This window comes from Triticum urartu, chromosome 6, assembly GCF_003073215.2.
Source record: "Triticum urartu cultivar G1812 chromosome 6, Tu2.1, whole genome shotgun sequence".
NCBI lineage: Eukaryota > Viridiplantae > Streptophyta > Magnoliopsida > Poales > Poaceae > Triticum > Triticum urartu.
The window spans coordinates 559522896-559542294 of NC_053027.1; the positions used below are offsets into that span (position 1 = coordinate 559522896).

The following is a 19399-nucleotide window of genomic DNA, read 5'->3' on the forward strand; positions in this document are numbered from 1 at the left end:
CGAGGTGGGTTCTGCTGCTGCTGCTCTGCTCGCTGCCGCAGCTCGGGTGGTGGTGGTGCTTTGCTGCTCTTGGGTCGGGTGGCCGTGGCTTTGGGTGGTTTTTGAGGCGGGGGTTTTGGCGTTTGGGTTTGCTCCGCTCGGCTGGCGCTTCAATGCGGCGATTCTTTTGGAATTGGAAAAAGAAGTCGTCTTTGATAGAGTGAGCCGGATAAGGAGGGATTTTGATCTACGAATTAAACCAGCGAAATTAATCCATCAATTACCTGCTAAGATTTCATACTAACGGGACTAACGGCTAAGTAACCCGTGCTTGAAAAAGTCAGCCTTCTGTTATCTCTTCTTCCCTTTATCAAATTGATTTTGATCTACGAATTAAACCAGCAAAATTAATTCATCAATTACCTGCCAAGATTTGATAGTAACAGGCCTAACGGCTAAGTACTCATGGGTGAAAAAGTCAGCCTCCTGTTATCTCTTCTTCCCTTTATCGTCAAAAATAGTTTGCAAAATTTCAGTAGTTGTAACATAAAAATGTATCTTTTTTGCAAAGTAGATCTTATCATTAACTAAGTGAATTACGATAGTTATGTTTTTTCTAGTTTATCAATCTTTTTGCCAACGGTTATCCTACATGGCTTCACGACAAAAAGTTTAATAATCACTCTGGTGTATCTTTCATCACAATTGCAATTTATGTATTCTAGCAATTGTTGTAGTATCGTTTTAAGTCTTTTGTTTTTCTCTGACGCTAGAAGTGGAGTCATGAAATCTAAAAGCCTAAATTCAATGAACAAAACAAAAGGGGAGTGCTACGCGTCCGCCGGGCGATCTTTTCAAAAAGATCGGCCCGGTCACGACCCGTTGGATCTGGTGTGTGGAGTGCGCCTTCATCATTGCAACAGATGTATTGTTACAGAACTACTTCCACAACATAGGTCTTGTTACAGAATTTGTTTGCAACGACGGTTTTGTTGAAAAAAGATTGTAATTTTTTTTTGCAACTCGGGTCTTGTAGCAGAAAATTTCTGCAACAAAGGTTTTGCTGCAAAACACAAATCTCGTTGTAGAGCATTGCAATACCACATATATTTCAGAAGCATGGCCCTTGTTGCAGAAAAGCGTGTCCGACTAAGGGCCGCATACGAGCCTTCACTTGGACACGTCGAGGCAGCCGTTGCAATCCGGGGGATGATGGTAAACGTTTCCCATTGCTTTTTATTTATTGTCTTGATGATTACCAACCGGGCGCTGCTATTATTGAGTGGTCAAGTATCACCCGGTAGCATTGCAACATATGCCGTGTTCCAGAAAATTTCTGCAACACAGGTTATGTTGTAGAGAATTTTACAGCATAGGCCAAGTTGCAGATTTTTTTGGCAAAAGGTCTTGTTATAGTTTCTTTTTCTTGCAATTGAGGTCTTGTCTCAAAAAAATTCGTGACAAAAGTCTTCTTACAGAAGTCGGGAAATTTGCAAACAAAAATTGCAACAAAGGTCTTGTTGCAGAATTATTCTGCAACGGAAGTCTTGTTGCAGAAATTAATAGTCTTTTCACAATCGATTTCCGTGCGAACCGAGGCCCTACAACTATTCCTGGGTGAGACGAGAGTGACAGGATCGTGATTTCTAGGGAGGGAAAGGTGGACAGCGGGCAGGGCCACATGGACACGTGGTAGACAACGAAGACGGTTGACGTTTCGGAGCGATCCGCCGGTGGATACTAATCATTTCCCATAAAAAACAAGCTGGTTAATTGAAAAACATCAATGACAAAAATTGCAAACAAAAATTGCAAAAAAAAAGGTTATCCAAAAAAATTCATGACAAAAGTCTTCTTACAGAAGTCGGGAAATTTGCAAACAAAAATTGCAACAAAGGTCTTGTTGCAGAATTATTCTGCAACGGAAGTCTTGCTGCGGAAATTAATAGTCTTTTCACAATCGATTTCCGTGCGAACCGAGGCCCTGCAACTATTCCTGGGTGAGACGAGAGCGATAGGATCGTGATTTGTAGGGAGGGAAAGGTGGACAGCGGGAAGGGCCACATGGACACGTGGTAGACAATGAATACGGTTGACGTTTCGGAGCGATCTGCCGGTGGAAACTAATCATTTCCCATAAAACAAACAAGCTGGTTAATTGAAAAACATCAATGAATGCGCAGATCCTATTTAAAGAAGGTAACTATGGATATAATTTTTTATTTTTCCAAGGCCGAGTTATCCAAAAAAAGAAAGCTTAATGTCACCCTGGTGTACACGCCCTCGCGTTGCATAGACATGTGCTAACTATTTGTTTATATACGTTGGTTACTTACTTACGGCTTTTGTCTCACTTATAGCAATAAAAAGTGGAAGGATGAAAATTAATCACAAGATCCACTGAATTAAACTATTGACTACTACTCGTAGTAAATGAACGGGTTAACACTATTATCGTTAAAGTATCGATCATGTTAAAAACATCATTGAGTGCGGAGATCCCATTTAAAAATGAAAGGAGACATTTGATATGCAAAATTAATCCATCAATTACCTACCAAGATTTTATAATATCGCCAACGCTTCAATACAGCCATCTTTTTGAGGAGGGATTTGATCTGCCAATTAACCCAGCAAAATTAATCCATCAATTATCTACCAAGATTTATTAGTAAGGGGCCTAATGGCTAAGTAACCCGTGGTTGAAAAAGCCAGCCTCCTGTTATCTCTTCTTCCCTTTATCAGATTTAGTGAGTTATCTCTTTCAAAAATAGTTTGCAAAATTCTAGTAGTTGTAAAATAAAAATGAATCCTTTTCTTGAAGTATATTTTATCATCAATTAAGTGAATTAAGATAGGCATGTATTTTTAGTTTACCTATCTTTTCAGTCAATGGTTATCCTACATGGCTTCATGACAAAATATTTAATAATCACTCTGGTATATCCTCTATCACATTGCAATGTACTCGTTAGCTATTGTAGTAGTAGTGTCATTACCTATCTTTGACGTTAGAAATAGAGTCATGAAAAGCCTCCTTTCCTTTAAAAAAATGGGATCTTCGCACTCAATGATGTTTTTAACATCACCGATACTTTATGGATAATAGTGTTTACCCATTCATTTACTATGAGCAGTAGTCAATAGATTTAATTCAGTGGATCATGTTGTTAATTTTCGCTGTTTCACTTCTTAATGTTAAGTAGGACAAAAGACGTAAAGAAGTAACGTTGTATATAAATAAAGAGTTAGCACGTGTAGTGGCGAAGCGTGAGTGAAATCCAGAGAGGGGCCAAAACGGCTAGAGAGATTAGAGGTCGGGAGATCAGCAGGGAGTTTAGGCTTAGCAGGGGCACATCCTTGCAGTTTTTTCTCTTGGAGGGGGGGAGAGGACCCTTCTTGGTGCCTCTAACGCTCCGATAGTGAGTACATGTCTATGCAACCCAAGGGCGTGTACACCACATTGACATTAAGCTTTCTTTTAGTGGATAATTCGAACTTGGGAAAATAAAAAAACATGTGTCCGTAGTAATCTTGTTTAAATAGGATCTGCTCATTCATTGTTGTTTTTCGATTAACCAGCTTACTGAAGGAAATATGCCCTAGAGGCAATAATAATATTATTATTTTATTTCATTGTATCATGATAAATGTTTATTATTCATGCTAGAATTGTATTATCCGGAAACATAATACTTGTGTGAATACATAGACAAACCAAACGTCACTAGTATGCCTCTACTTGACTAGCTCATTAATCAAAGATGGTTATGTTTCCTAACCATAGACATGTGTTGTCATTTGATTAACGGGATCACGTTATTAGGAGAATGATGTGATTGACATGACCCATTCCATTAGCTTAGCACCCGATCGTTTAGTATGTTGCTATTGCTTTCTTCATGACTTATACATGTTCCTATGACTATGAGATTATGCAACTCCCGTTTGCCGGAGGAACACTTTGTGTGCTACCAAACGTCACAACGTAACTGGGTGATTATAAAGGAGCTCTACAGGTGTCTCCAAAGGTACATGTTGGGTTGGCATATTTCGAGATTAGGATTTGTCACTCCGATTGTCGGAGAGGTATCTCTGGGCCCTCTCGGTAATGCACATCACTTAAGCCTTGCAAGCATTGCAACTAATGATTTAGTTGCGGGATGATGTATTACGGAACGAGTAAAGAGACTTGCCGGTAACGAGATTGAACTAGGTATTGGATACCGACGATCGAATCTCGGGCAAGTAACATACCGATGACAAAGGGAACAACGTATGTTGTTATGCGGTCTGACCGATAAAGATCTTCGTAGAATATGTAGGAGCCAATATGGGCATCCAGGTCCCGCTATTGGTTATTGACCGGAGACGTGTCTCGGTCATGTCTACATTGTTCTCGAACCCGTAGGGTCCGCACGCTTAAGGTTACGATGACAGTTATAATATGAGTTTATGCATTTTGATGTACCGAAGGTTGTTCGGAGTCCCGGATGTGATCACGGACATCATGAGGATTCTCGAAATGGTCGAGACGTAAAGATTGATATATTGGAAGCCTATGTTTGGATATCGAAAGTGTTCCGGGTGAAATCGGGATTTTACCAGAGTACCGGGAAGGTTACCGGAACCCCCCGGGAGCTAAATGGGCCATGATGGGCCTTAGTGGAAAAAAGAAGAGGCAGCCCTACATGGGCTGCGCGCCTCCTCCTTCCCCTAGTCCTATTAGGACTAGGAGAGGTGGCCGGCCCCCTCTCTCTCTTTTCCCCCTCCGTGAATCCTATTCCAACTACGATTGGGGGGGAATCCTACTCCCGGAGGGAGTAGGACTCTCCTGGCGCACCCCTTGTGGCCGGCCAGCCTCCCCCCCTTTTGGTCCTTTATATACTGAGGTAGAGGCACCCTAGAACACACAAGTTGATCCACGTGATCTATTCCTTAGCTGTGTGCGGTGCCCCCAGCCACCATAGTCCTCGATAATACTGTAGCGGAGTTTAGGCGAAGCCCTGCTGCTGTAGTACATCAAGATCGTCACCACGCCGTCGTGCTGACGGAACTCTTCCCCGACACTTTGCTGGATCGGAGTCCGGGGATCGTCATCGAGCTGAACGTGTGCTCGAACTCGGAGGTGCCGTAGTTTCGGTGCTTGATCGGTTGGATCGTGAAGACGTACGACTACTTCCTCTACGTTGCGTCAACGCTTCCGCAGTCGGTCTGCGTGGGTACGTAGACAACACTCTCCCCTCTCGTTGCTATGCATCACATGGTCTTGCGTGTGCGTAGGAAAATTTTGAAATTACTACGAAACCCAACACTTCTCCCCCAGCGGGATTCGCCGCTATCGGCCACCAGCGATGACCTTAAGCCCTCACCATGGCTAGGGTTTCGGGCGCCTCCACACTGGCGTGGCTCCCGCGCCTCCAGCGACTCCTCTCCGACGCCCACCGCGCCCTCACACGCAGCTCCATCTCTAGGATGTTGCTCCTCCGCCTGGTGGCCATGGGGTGAGTTCATCCCCTCCCATATCTCTCCCCCTTTCTCTCTCTAATATATGGTTTGATCCTCCATGGTACATGTATCTGGTTTGATCCTCCATGGTAGATGTGCAGGGCAAGGATTGGATGCTTGAGGAAGGAGGGGTCGACCTTGCCTTGCTGCAGCTCGGGGCGACCACCCATGGAGCTTCCTCCTTTCTATCTTCAGGTGAGTTCACCTCCTCCTCTCTCTGCTCTTGTACGTGGCCATTGAGGCATTGCTCTTGGTTAGGATTTACCACTGTTTGGGCTCAATTGGCTACTGTTTGAGGTCAATTTTGTTGATACTGTTAAGTGTGGATTGTTCCTTGAATTGAACAGCAAGGTTAACCATGAATTTGTTAGTTGAATTGATGCCTGACTGAACCGCAGTTGTTAGTTGAATTGTTCAATCTTCAATTTAGGGAGCTGCTACTGAAAGATGAAAAAAAAATTGGAACTTGCTACTGTTTGAGCCCAATTTTTGGGTACGGTTTATGTGTTAATTGATCCATGCTATGTTGCATCCCACCCTCCCCTTCGGTGACGGCAGCCAACGCTTGCATTGGAGGAGCTCCTGCTGCACTTCCTTCTCTGATTTTTCTGCTACATGTTGCAGGTGTTTGAGGCATCGACAAGCAACGACAGGGTTCGGCGTCGGTTGAGCTAGCTGCTAGGGACGCCTCTCTCTCAATTATCTCTATCTCCATCTCTGTCATGATATTTAGAAGCCATCTATTAATCCCGTCGATGCCTAATTCCAAAATCTCATTTCGCTCGCTCTCAATACCCCGTCCCTCTCTATAGTTACGGGATGTGCCGCCGCCGCCAGCACGGTCCCAACGGCCGCCATGAGTCTCCCCGGTCGACGTCGCCGTCCGTCTGTGCTCCAAGCTCGACGGTTCCAGTAAGAGAATAGACAATGCTGACAGTTAGGTGATATTTCATAGCACTGTTAATGTCAGGTATGTCGAAAATTGCTCTCTTTTATTTATCATTTACTTAGCCAACTTATTTTACTACCTGGGGTGTTCTGGAGTTTTGTTTGTAAAACAGATTGTGTTTTCTTTTGTTCTGGAGTGTTGGTACTGATGCATAAAACTACTGCATCCAAAATGGCATGGTATTAGTATTTTTATTTTTAAAAGAATGCCACTTGCTTTAAGCTCTCATTAAATCAAAATATGTACTGATGTTATCGACACTTGAATATTAGTACTTTATCGACACTAGAATATGCATTATGATTTAGTGCACGTTCAACAAATGGTCAATGGATCAGTATTTTCTGGAAACTTTCTGTTCCATATGAAGTTTTGATTTCAGCTTGATATATTAATAATATTATTACCATGTTTCTTGTAAATATCTATTTGAGAACTTTGCAGCTAAATTGGTGCATGTATATTATAGAAGTAAAACACTTGAAAATAGATTCAGCATGGTTCCTGCACTCCCAACTTTTCATTGTTGACTGCTCGTCAAAAAACAATTATTCATCAGGGGCAGTCATGGTTGTTCGCGACTCCGCAAGAAGATGATCAAGGGTCGGCGGCGCGGCTGCTTCGTCGTCATCTTAGACGAGTACCGTCCAACACGATTTTCCGCTGCCATGTTCCATGGAATGTCACTGCTTTTATCATGGCATCCAACACTTGCAGATGTGACTCAAAAGGGGGTTCTGAAGTTGATGAACTTGGATGGCCTGACAGTCTACCATACCAACAACCATCTCCAAGTACACGAACTTGAAGAATTTCTTAGATTCATACACACCTTCAGTTATAGATATTTGCTTTGTTCTCTAGAATTCTTATACATTTTAAGCGGATGAGCTGCCCATATATCCATTAGGAAATGATGGAGGTGACCCTTTTTAAAATGATGTTTCAGGAAAAAATTGCAGTAAAGATCAGGGTGCCAGCAGCGTTTCTATTATGTTTCAGGAGAAATTTGGATTTTTTGGACAGTTATTGCAGCCATCTTTATGAATGAGTATAAAAACAACACTATGAGGTAATGCAAGAATGAGGGTGCCTCTTTTTTCATAATATTCGAACATATGGGCTACTCAAGGCTTTATGTTGTTTTTCAATCTAAGGCACGTGAAACTTTACTGTCATTATTTTACATACCAATATCATTGCTTCCTCCAATTTCAATTGATTTTGATTTCTTGATTCATGTGTGTATAGGACAAAGAGGAGTATTGGAAATCTTAAAACCACCCCCCCCCCCCCCACACACACACACACACACACACACAAAAACCTCTCTGGCTCAAGAAAGAAGGAAAAAATTGGCATGATCTGTTCGATCTACTACAGGTAATTTGGTCTTCTATTGTGCACACACTATATCTTCATGTAAAAATAATCTAGAGGCTTGTTCTCGAAAGAAGCAATTCTTCTCTTCAATTCAAACAGTTGCAAGCAAGATTCTGAAATAACACTGTGCAGTCTTCCTTTCTTTCTTTCTCATGTCTATACCTACTATTAAAGAGAATAACACTTCTTCCTCCTGATTTTTTGTACGTTTGTCTTCCTTTCTTTCGTATGTCAAAAGTGCTTTCGTCCGTCAGGTGTGGGACAAGGGGATCGAACTCCTAACCTGGGCTCTGTTACGAGCAACAACTACCACCGAACTAGCATCAGGTTGTGTTCCTAAGTTCTGATTCGTCTGTCTATTAAATAGTCCCTTCTGCTTTCTAAAACCCTAACTGATCAATTTATATACTCCCTCCGTCCGAAAATCTTGTCGGAGAAATGGATGTATCTAGACATACTTTAGTTCTAGATACATTCATTTGCCGGAGGGAGTATGTCTTTGACTTGAAATCAGTAAACCACCTTGAGGTTCAATAAGCAGAGTGTAGTGGGTCCTGTTTAATTACAAATATCATCAGGAATGAATTACCTCCATTGAGGGCATATATATGAACGAGGGACAAGGCAAATGGACGCCGGAACCGCAATACATATGAACAAGGCGGGATTCAGGAAAGAAAAGAGAGGAAGCGAGGCGGGATTGAGTTCTCTCGCACCATGTGACGGAGGCGAGGGTCTGATGGACGAGCGGCGCTGCCGAGAGGGAGAGAGACTGCCATGGAGAGTTTGGAGAGCCGCACCGTTGTGGGGGAAGGCAGAAGCACATACGCCGCCGACTCGGATCTTCCAACGTTTCTGATGCAAAGCTATAGCCACTAGAGGTAATTGAAATCGCTGGCATGGAATATAATGTTAGGTCTGCAAACAAATAAATTAAGTGTTGTATACTGCAATCAAAAAATCTTTGGCGTTCAAACCAATGTGGTTAGTGTTATGCACTGCGGCAAACAATTTTTGACCTACAGACTAAGTGATTGAAAATTTCTGTGTTATGTTACAAAATTTTACTTACGTTAAGCACTTTCAAATTTCAGTGTTGTGCTAACATTTTCTACTTTTGTAATAGACCAGTTTTTGCCTTCTATAATCTGGTCATAATCAAATTATTTTCCTGTGAAAATCTTCAGGCTGGAGAGGTCCTATGCATCGCTGCTGCTATTCATGTCACTGGAAAGCTGAAAACTGCCAAGTCTGATTGTTCTCTTTTAGTGTATATATAGCCACCGTGGGAAGGCTAGCAGGACAAATATATTGCATCATGTGAAGAAGCAAACAAAGCAGCAACAAGGTTCTAGAAGCCCGGTGTAGATGCAGATGATGGCGATGGTCATGAAGACGATCAGGCTCAGCCATCCGCCATGAACGTATGCCCAAGAACAAACAAACAATTAATCAAGTGAATGCATCAAAATGTGTACATACAGGTGACAAGTGCTTGAACTACTAGCTAGCATTGGGCTGTATATATAGATAGAATATTTCTTGCACGGTTTTATTTATCTTTTGTGTCTGGTCACCCTGTAATATTACAAAATCACTAAAAAAAATCATGTGTTCATAAAATGTTGGGCTTCAAAACATGTTTCAACTCTAATAACAAAACATAAAAAATGATAGACAAACTATTTCATGCACCACTATACTATTCCATAGACGAAGGAAGTTAGGCTAGCTTCTTCACATCCACACTTTATGCTCCGAACAACAATAAGAGTGTAATCTTATTACCGATGTTTATCATAACTGCTATAAGAAAGGCTTCGCTTTTTTTTTGCACGTTGCAACGCACGGGCATTTGTACTAATTATTACTTATGGTTTATTTTCTTAAAAAAACAAAATAGCTGGGCTAGACATTTTCAGAAAGGAAAAAAACCAAACTGGGCTGGTCATGTCGTGAACATATGAAATAAAAGTCTGGGCTAGACGGGCCACAGCTCCCGCACAACCCAGTTGATACCCTTCTCCGTCCCGAAAAAATAAAATTACTGCGCGCGTTGCTGGATCCCTACCGTCATCCTCACCATGTACAGTCATCTCCTTATTCCTCTCGGTTGTTAACCATATTGACAACACCGGAGGGCGGCGCCGCGGCGAGCGAACCAAGGCGGAGGACGATGGTGAGGCCTCGGACGGGAACGAACAGGAGCCGGAGAAGATGCGCAGAGTTTTAGGGTGTGATGTGGCCACGATTCGTGCGCGGCAGCACAACCAGCCGTGGAAGGCGGGAGCAGGCGGTCCCGCAGGCGCTGGTTTGGCTTTAACGGTTGGAGGAAGAAGAGATTGAAGAAACACGACAGACGTTAAATGTCAATCCAATAGTTAAGGTTGGCACAATTGTTTTTGACTAAGACGACACCAAGTAGCATACTTTTTATATATAGGAAGAAAAGAAAAACTGAGCTCGTTCGCCTAATAACATTTCCGAAACTACGACCGTTCGATCTTGCATCGCAACTAAAACTGCGAGGAAAATGTGTTTGTCTGCCGTCTTCCTCTAGTCACATAAGTAACTCGCACCCTTGGTTTTCAACCGAGAGGTCTTGGGTTTGAGTCCCAGGAACTCTTAATTTTGTCCTCCTTTTTTCCTCGCAAAAAAGAAAAAGAAAATCAAAGACTTGAGAAGGCGTATACAACAAGCTAGTGTATCAGTAAAGAGACGTTGCTGAGTTTTAGAAAAAAGAGAGACGTGCTCCTATGACTGGTTCGAATGGTTTTTAAAAAAATACGCGAATAGTTTTTGATGTTTTCATCTTATTATTTTGAAACATTGTGATCTATTTTTTACCAAAAATATGAAATAATTTTCGTAGTTTAATAAAAATACAATAACTTTTATGAATAGAGAAAACCTAAAAAACAAAAATTGGAAGTGAAAAAAAAATAGAGACGGGCGCTAGGCGAGTGGGAACTTAGGCCCAGACTATCTAACATACGCTGTAGGCAAGCGTCCCCCGCCCATTGGCGAGGTGGGCGGTGGGAGCCGATGAGGAAGTGCCCCGGTCGAGAGTCGCCGTGGATGTAGCCGGCCGGCGCCGTCGCCAACGTAACCTTGTAGGGGTAGCACATCGAAACGAGACAGAAACTACAACTTTGCAGAAACTCATGTACACAACCCTCTCCTCCACTGGCTGCTGCTCCCAGAATTACCCAGTTCAGCTCCCTGTTTTTCCACGCGTTCCTGTTAAATCTCCTGTGTTTTGCACTTTAGCTGGACTGCCGGCCTGACCAGCCACGAAACCCATGAGGCCATGAGCACATCCTCCAGATCCTTAAGATAAGCTTCGAAGTAACTGTAATTTGGAAAGGCACGTGGGTTGTGATATGATAAGATAAGAGGGTATGCTCTGTACGTGGTGAAGAGCGAACGTGCAGTACCCGTGCTCGTGCTTTCGGTTTTGTAGCTTGATTAGCGAGCAACAGCACACCGGATCCGTGGCGCAATGGTAGCGCGTCTGACTCCAGATCAGAAGGTTGCGTGTTCGATTCACGTCGGGTTCAATACCCCCGATCCTAATCCGGTCTATTTTTTTTTTAACTTTTTGCCGCAGTTTCATTTCGGACTTCAGATCATATAGATGCAGAAGCAGGGGAGGTGTTGCTCCAGCGACTGAATAAGCACGGCACATATTTGTACCCGATAAAAAGGTATGTTCTTCCTTGGAGTAATTTGGGAGCATTTGGCACCTCCGCAAAATTCAAACTCTGCAAGCCAAAATATTCAAGCTCCCAAAGCAACTCAAAGATGGCCCCATCAAGCAAGCCAGGGGCAGGCGCTTTGTTCTCCAATCATAAATTGAATACCTAATTTTGAATGTTAAATTTGTGTGCAAAGTCACTGACGGTCTACTTAGACTAGTCACAATAGGAGTAACTTAACTAGTAACATCACACATTTCAATACAAGATTGCTTATGTGGCAGTTAATTAATGAGGAGAGAGAGATTTGTGGTAACTTAGCTAGTTACTGTAACATCACACATTTCAAGGCATAATGAGTCTATAGCCTAATAAATGAACTCTTTCATGATACCATTCATATGTTACTATCCACTATGGAGGTAGTAACATAGACTAGTAACATCGGCAAGTTATTACTACTCTATGTTACTCTCCACTGTGAGCAGTCTTAGTTTGACAGTGTATTGTGATTCACCAAGCTCCAACTCTTCCTGGTCACCTCATAGACCGTGTTATTCATTTATTACTAATGATGACACCATTGTTACCACTATAAATAACGACGACATAATGACCAAATTAAGCGGCTTTATCATATATCCATGTAGGAAAGAGAAGACGAAACCACCGTGCAAAACAATCAATCACAATGATTTCATCGAGAATGCATCTGGTGCTCGGTAGGTTAGAGTACTCCTGGCACTTCTAGCTATGGAAACACTATTTTAAAACATGTCCAAATTTCAATAAAAAAATCATGACATACACACATCATGCATCAACCATCATGTCACAAAATTTAAAGCTCAAATGTTGAAAAAGGAAAGATCTAGCTGTGAATGGTAGTTTAATTAAATTGGGATGTAGATTATGGCCAATTATCGCTATGATCGCTGACTTTGTCTTCTTTTTGCCGAGTTACAAATTGAATTTACATTTTATTTTTTGTGACATGATGCATACATGTAGCATCATCATTGCAAAAAAGAAAAATGTTTGAGACTTCTAGACCCCCTCCCCCCTCCACCCTGGATGTTTCTACTCAACCACACTCATCTTTCTAGAAGAAAGAGCCATTCCCCTGCTACCCATCAACCCATCGCCAATATTGCTTCTAAAAGTTGAAGGATTCCTATGTCAATTACGAATAACCTCAAGGCAAGTGTGAAAAGATCGAACAACAATACAAGGAATCATCAAGACTCAAGAATTTTGACCCACAAACATAAAGATGACCTTTGTGACTATGACCCAAGGGGCTTACGTTGTTGGAATAGCTAGTCCTACCTAGGGAAGCAACTAGTCTTCTGTGTCATCTCATTTGAATACAAAACAGGGGAGGACACTAGAGACGAGATTGGGGAGCTTGGGGGTCGAGTCCAAGGAGTCGAGCACAAGTTGCACCAAGGTCGAGGAACAATAATTTGGAGTCGGGCTTGATTTCCAGGAACAATTGAGCCATCAATCAAAATCCTCCGGTGTCACCTTTGTAACATTGGTGTAGATCACACTCCGTCAAGGTGATTGAACATATTTAAGAAAAATCAAAGTGTTAATTTTATCGGTGTACAATAACCTTCCTTATAAGCTCCATACACAACTTTCAGTAGTTATTGTTGCGACTATGTTACTAAAAATCCCCCCTAATCTCATGTTGTCACGATGAAGAAAACATGGCTTCATCTCATTAACAAAAGTTATTTGGTTGTGTACTATAGGAAAACTCAAGAATTTACTTTAAGGGTTGAGTGCATCCCATGGTTTGCATAGACAAAGTTTTGATATATGTTTTTTTTTGGAAAATAGTTGTATAAAATTATGACTTAGGAGTTACATCGTCCTCTGTTCTGAAGGTGTTCTACTTACTTTTCTAAATCGGATGTATGTGGATGGGTTTTAGTGTGTTAATTTGTTCACTCATTTTAGTAAACATGTACTATGTATTGAAATATCCAAAACATCTTATAATTCGCAATGGAGGTAGTACATAGCAAATTTCAATGTCTTGTTCTTTGATCCAAAGGTACGTCTGTATAGAAAACACTACTTCTCATGGACAGCTAGAATATCCTTCTACAAAAAAAACTCTCACTCAATGATTATTTGCAACTAATAGAATATTTGTCAGTAAGCAATACTAGTAGTACTTGAGAGCAAAATGGGGCCGCAAATCGTCCGGTGGTAGCGAGTGCAATTTGTGACGTTTTTTCCAAGGGAGAAGTCGGCCACCCCATCCCTTGTGTCAGTCATGGAAGAGATAGATACGGGTGAGGTATAAAGAGCAGAGAAGAACGCGCCGGAGGTGCTAGCCTAAGTGGCTGCAAAATATTTATTTTATTTATTGCAACCTTATAAGTGACCCATGTGTGGTTGTCTATCTTAATACAACTCTCTGTTTATGTGTTTGAATGAAAACTATGGGCGGGTGGTGGTGGAAGGGGGCATTGCGAGCAGAATGTGTCATTGACTGTGGTGGCTAACTTGGATTGGGAAGGAAGAGTAATATCGATAGAGGTGGTGAACTTGGACGGGGGAGGCAAAGCATCGAAGATCATGTGTACATAAAAGTCAAAAATGGAATAAATAAAGTCTTGAGTAACTAAAATGGGTTTAAAGTGCCATAAATATTCAATGGATAACAAAGGGTCATATAGGAGCTTGTTTGTCTTGTCAACGTTCACCATATTCTGCAGCTATCATTGACTTCATCATCCATGAGTTGCATGTCATGTTTTTCAATTTTATGAGAATACAAAGAATATAATGTTAAGGCAAGATGAATAAGTTTCAAAGCGGTGATAATTCTCGAGTAAGGTCGGGTCAAGAGAATAGAGATGAATAGGGTTAGGGTACATCAAGATATATGCCACTTTATATTTTTGCAAGGAGGTGATGGTTAAGGAGACGGAATGTCGACCAGAAAAAGATGAGGATAGAGAGAATTAGTATTTATCGCTATATGAACAGAGATGGCATGCTTTCATATTCAGCATATATTTATAAATCAAAACAATTATTTCATTGATTTATTTTTGTTTTCTATGGCAACGCACATGCATTTAGCTAGTTTCTCCTAAAAGTTGAAGGATTCCTACGTCAAGAGCGAATAACCTCAAGGCAAGTGTGAAGAGCTCCAACAACAATAGACGGAATCATCAAGACTCAAGAATGTTGGCCCACAAACATAAAGATGACCCTTGTGACTATGACTCAAGGGGCATGCGTTGTCGGAATAGCTAGTCCTACCCAGGGTACCAACTAGTCTTTTTTTTTGAAAACGAAAGGGGCTCGAGCCACCTTTATATTTCAAAACAGGCCGAAGCCTGAGTAGCATACAACATGAGGCTTGTGGGGTGCACTTTAGTGCAAGGCCACAAGATAACCTGATAGAAAAGGAGTTGCTCAGACAGGAGTAGAAGAAGAGGAGAACCGATAGCCAAAAGCCAAAACATAAACAAAAACAAGCTACATTGCTACTAAATCGCCCCAGAACTTGAGGTCCTCCTTGTCTTGCAACTTCCTGGCTCTGTAGGACCAAAGACGGATCATATCTGCGGCATGAAAACGTACGTATGCATCTGTCCAAGATCGTGAGTTGAAAACACGATCGTTACGGGCATGCCAAAGGGAGATGGCACAGGCGGCAAAAGCAACATTCCACTTGCGTTTGTACTGAAGATGAGCAGCAGCTTGCCGGACGAAGGAGAGGATGCCAGGCGCCCTGCCAGCTAACGTAGCAAGTTGAAGGTGCTGCCAGAGAGAGGATGCCGCCCGACAATGTAGCAAAATGTGGTGAACCGACTCCATAGCAGGGCAGATGTCACAACCAGAGTCAGTAGTGATGGCAGCCCAGTTCTTCCTGATCATGTTGTCTCTGGTATTGAGCCGGCCCCAAAAAGCGAGCCATAGGAAGGTTTTATGCTTCAAAGGGATCAGGGCGTCCCAGATCAAGTCATGGAAGACGCAAGAAACACCACGGAAAGTCAGCAGGCTGTAGAAGTAACCTGTGCTCAGATATTTGCCAGTGGCCGACGGCAAGCGAACATCTTTAGCTGACCCATCAGGGGCGAGCGGGGCAAGCAGCTGCTGCAGAAGGACGAGCTCGCGCTCATCAGAACGGGAGAGGTTGGGGTGTAACTGTACTGACCAGGTGCCATCTGAGTATTGTGAGGACACGGAGCAGCAGCGGTTCCTGGCGAAGGAGTATAGAACAGGCAGCAGCAAACGTAGCCTGCCTTCTTCGACCCAAAGATCATGCCAGAAGGAGATGAACTGGCCCGAGCCGAGGATGCATCGTGAGGAGTTAAAGACAAAGGGGATGCAGTCTTTGAAGCCATGCCACAAAGCAGTATCCCTCCCGGAAGGCCCAAGAGGCAAGGTAGACTGACAGTGTTGCAAGGCGAACCATTGGTAGCACGGGATGTCAGAGTGTTGTAGAACCTTGGAGAGAAACTTGCAGAGCATGGCTTGGTTATGAGCTTGCAGGTTTCTCACACCCAGACCTCCATTCTGGCGATGAAGAGTCACCTTGTCCCAGGCCACGAGGCATTGTCCCCCTTTTACTTTGTTCTTTCCTTGCCAAAGGAATGCTCGTAGCAGGCTCTCCAGGGAGCAGATTGACTCCTTAGGCCATGGGAAACATGCCATGAAGTATGTAGGAATGCCAGCCAGCACAGAGTTGATGAGGGTGAGCCTCCCACCTAGAGAGAGGAAGGTGGCCAGCCAGCCTGACAAATGACGATCCACCTTGTGGATAACAGGAAGCAGCAACCCATGCGTGATCTTGTTGAGTGACAAGGGCAGACCAAGGTAGGTGCAGGGGGTGGAGGAGATGGGGCAACCAAGCAGACCGGCACTAAAGTGCTTTTGTGAAAATTAATAGTCAAACCGGAGAAGGCTGAGAAGGAGTTGAGGATGTCCTTGATGATCGTGGCCTGCTGCATGTCCCCCTTGAAGATGATCAAAGTGTCATCCGCGTACTGCAGCACAGGAAAGAAACAGTCGGCGTTGAGTGGATGTTGCAGAGACCCACTTTGGAAATGCAGACAGCATAGTCTTTGCAACACATCTGCCACCAACAGAAAGAGATAAGGCGACAAGGAGTCACCCTGCCGAAAACCACGCTTGGCAAGGATGGGTGGGCCCAGCTCCCCGTTGATCATGACTCTGGAGCTGGCAGAGGAGAGCAAGTTGTCGACCCACTGCCTCCATTGTTGTGGGAAACCCCGTGCTTCCATAACCTGCTTGAGACAGTCCCAGCTGACGCTATCGAAGGCTTTGTGGAAGTCGAGCTTCAACGCAACAACAGGCAGTTTTCTTTTGTGAGCACACTAAATTAACTCCGCAGCCAACGCAAAATTTTCGACAATGGAGCGTCCTTTCAGAAACCCAGACTGTAAGGAGTGCACTGCGTTGGCTGCGGAGTTAATTCAGTGTGCTCACAAAAGAATTGGTGACCTACAAAAGTGATACATAGCAAATTGCGATGCCCTGTTCTTTGATCCAAAGGTACGTCTGTATGGAAAACATTAATTCTCACGGACAACTAGAATATCCTTCTTCCAAAAAAGCGCTCTCATGAATTCAATGATTATTTGCAACTAATAGAATATCCGTCACTAAGCAATACTAATAGTACTTGAGAGCAAAATGGGGCCTCAAATCGTCGGGCGGTAGCGAGGGCAAATCGTGACGTTTGGTTTCTCCACCGTATGTGCATCGTCTCCAATGGCCTACGAGCTTGGGTGTAAGCATGGACGTTTGTGTATGTACATATGGGTGAGAGGCACTAGTCCCATGGCTGGCGTGAATCACACTCACAAGTGGAAATTGCGAGAGCTCACATCACAAAAGGACACGGGCATCTTCCTACGAGCATAGGGACATGATGGATCAGAATTGGGCACAGTGCACACACGCGTCCAGGCCGGGAAGGCACTGGATATCCAGGTCTCGCGTATTCACACTGGCACGTTATACACAGCCACACACTGATCTATCTGGCAGATTACCTGGCAGCCAGTACGTGCCGCGAGGCCGATCTTGCTGGCTATAAAATGCTGCCCGGCGCTTCGAGAGAGAGTGAAAGGCAAGACTGGGAAGATCATAGAGAGAGCCAGCCATGTACACTACCAAGAGGTGCATTGCCACGGCCATCGTGGTGGTGCTCTGGCTCCAGGCCGCCGCGGACGCCCGCCGCCTCTCCCCTGGCGGCGTGATCCGGCTTCCGAGCGATGGCAGAGGTTCGTGACTGACACAAGTGCCCGTGAACTACTGTTTGTTGCCATAATGCATGACATTTTTGTAATGTCGAAAAATGTCTTGCATTACGGGCCGGAGGGACTACATGCTATTTCTACTTCGTTTATTGCTTATCACGGATGGACTCACTGTAAGCATGGAAGATCTCAGGTGATTCTGTTGATCAAGTCGGGTCGTCAAAGGTGATCGGCATAGAGGATCCATTCTATACTTGTCCGGATGGCAAGGTGCTGAAATGCAGAGTCATTGCGTTACAATGGTATTGTGGTTGCGTGCGTGAAAAAGGTGTTGGCCCCGCTGGTCAAGCCATGTCGGCGGTGGCGGGCTCGCCGAGGAAGATCGGTGAGGAGATGCTGTCGCGGAAGAACTATTGTTATTGTTAGAAAAAAAATTCTTAATTGGAACATTTTAACTAACTATTGTGCCACGTGGATAAACTAACTCACGGATGGCCTCAGGTGGTCCTACCGATCAAGTCCAAGTGACAAAGGTGCTCAACGATCTAGAGCCGTGGTGGCCGTGTCCGGACGGCACAGTACAGAAATGTGAACTCGTTGCATTCAAAATCTATTGCAAGTGCGTGCCTAAAGACGGTGCAGGTCTCACCGGTCCATCCATGTCGGCGCCGGCGCACTCGGCGAGGAAGAAGGACGGCAACGATGTCGCCGTGAGCGACGGTAACTAGCTAGCGCGTGCGCCTGTGCGACATGCTAGAAATATACTCTCTTTGTCCGAATCACTTGTCTTAGATTTGTCTAAACACATTAGGATGGGGGTAAATATACTTAAAGCAATAGTAATAAGGTCCAGCACATATGGTTGCATGGACACCCTTTCCCGTTTTGTTATACTACTAGTCGTACGCATGTGCGTTTATGTACGCACACCACGTATATGGCAAATCAGGGCTAGCACACACGCTCTCTAGATCATCAGGATGTATTTTTGAAGTGTCGCCAGCTCCTGTGTATGCATGTTTTTACATATATAATAAATGGAATAATGGCTACTACGCACGGCCCCCTTTTTTAACCCGTCACTCCGTTGATTTCACTCCATGTCAACGTCTGCCGATGGAACAACCTCCTTCGTTCTCCGTTGGCCTCATTTCGTCGGCTGCGTCAGCAGTCGATTCATGACAAAGCTAGTGATCTACTGTACATTCCTCTCTATCTATTCTAGATTAGCGTGGTCCTGATGTCCGGCCCAGTGCTGTCTGTGAACGTTCTCCATCCATCTTGATACACACATGCTTTCGATGCTGGAGCTTGGACGGTGGCGCTTGGGCGTCGATCCTTTCGGAAGGTGTTGCTATTGAAAAGTCTCATTGTCCGTGTCGTGCTATGACATGATTGGTACAGATATTATCGTTGTTGTAATTTGTCGACCACAGATCTGATCACTTTAGATTTCTTTTTCTTTTTTTCTTCAGCTGCATCGCTTTGTTTTTATATGACTTTGCTAGTTGTTGGCGCGTTTTTTATGTGTGCGTTAATGACAATTGTGTGCATCCTAACTGTAAAGAGGCCGAATATGTGCTCTTTGTGTTTGTATCATCTTGATGCTTCATTTTGAGCCA

At 43.6% G+C, this 19399-nt stretch overlaps 1 protein-coding gene and 1 non-coding gene across 2 annotated transcripts; both read left to right on the forward strand.

Moving 5' to 3' along the window:
• The first annotated feature begins 11307 nt into the window (after positions 1-11307).
• On the forward strand, positions 11308-11379 carry TRNAW-CCA. The gene has a single exon. It is a non-coding gene; the product is annotated as a tRNA-Trp (tRNA).
• Positions 11380-17653: 6274 nt separating this feature from the next.
• Positions 17654-18838, forward strand: LOC125512993. Its single transcript, XM_048678041.1, has 3 exons — positions 17654-17801; positions 17971-18162; positions 18279-18838. The coding sequence occupies exons 1-3, from the start codon at positions 17681-17683 to the stop codon at positions 18503-18505; spliced, it is 540 nt and encodes a 179-aa protein (XP_048533998.1). The 5' UTR covers positions 17654-17680; the 3' UTR covers positions 18506-18838.
• The last annotated feature ends 561 nt before the right edge of the window (positions 18839-19399 follow it).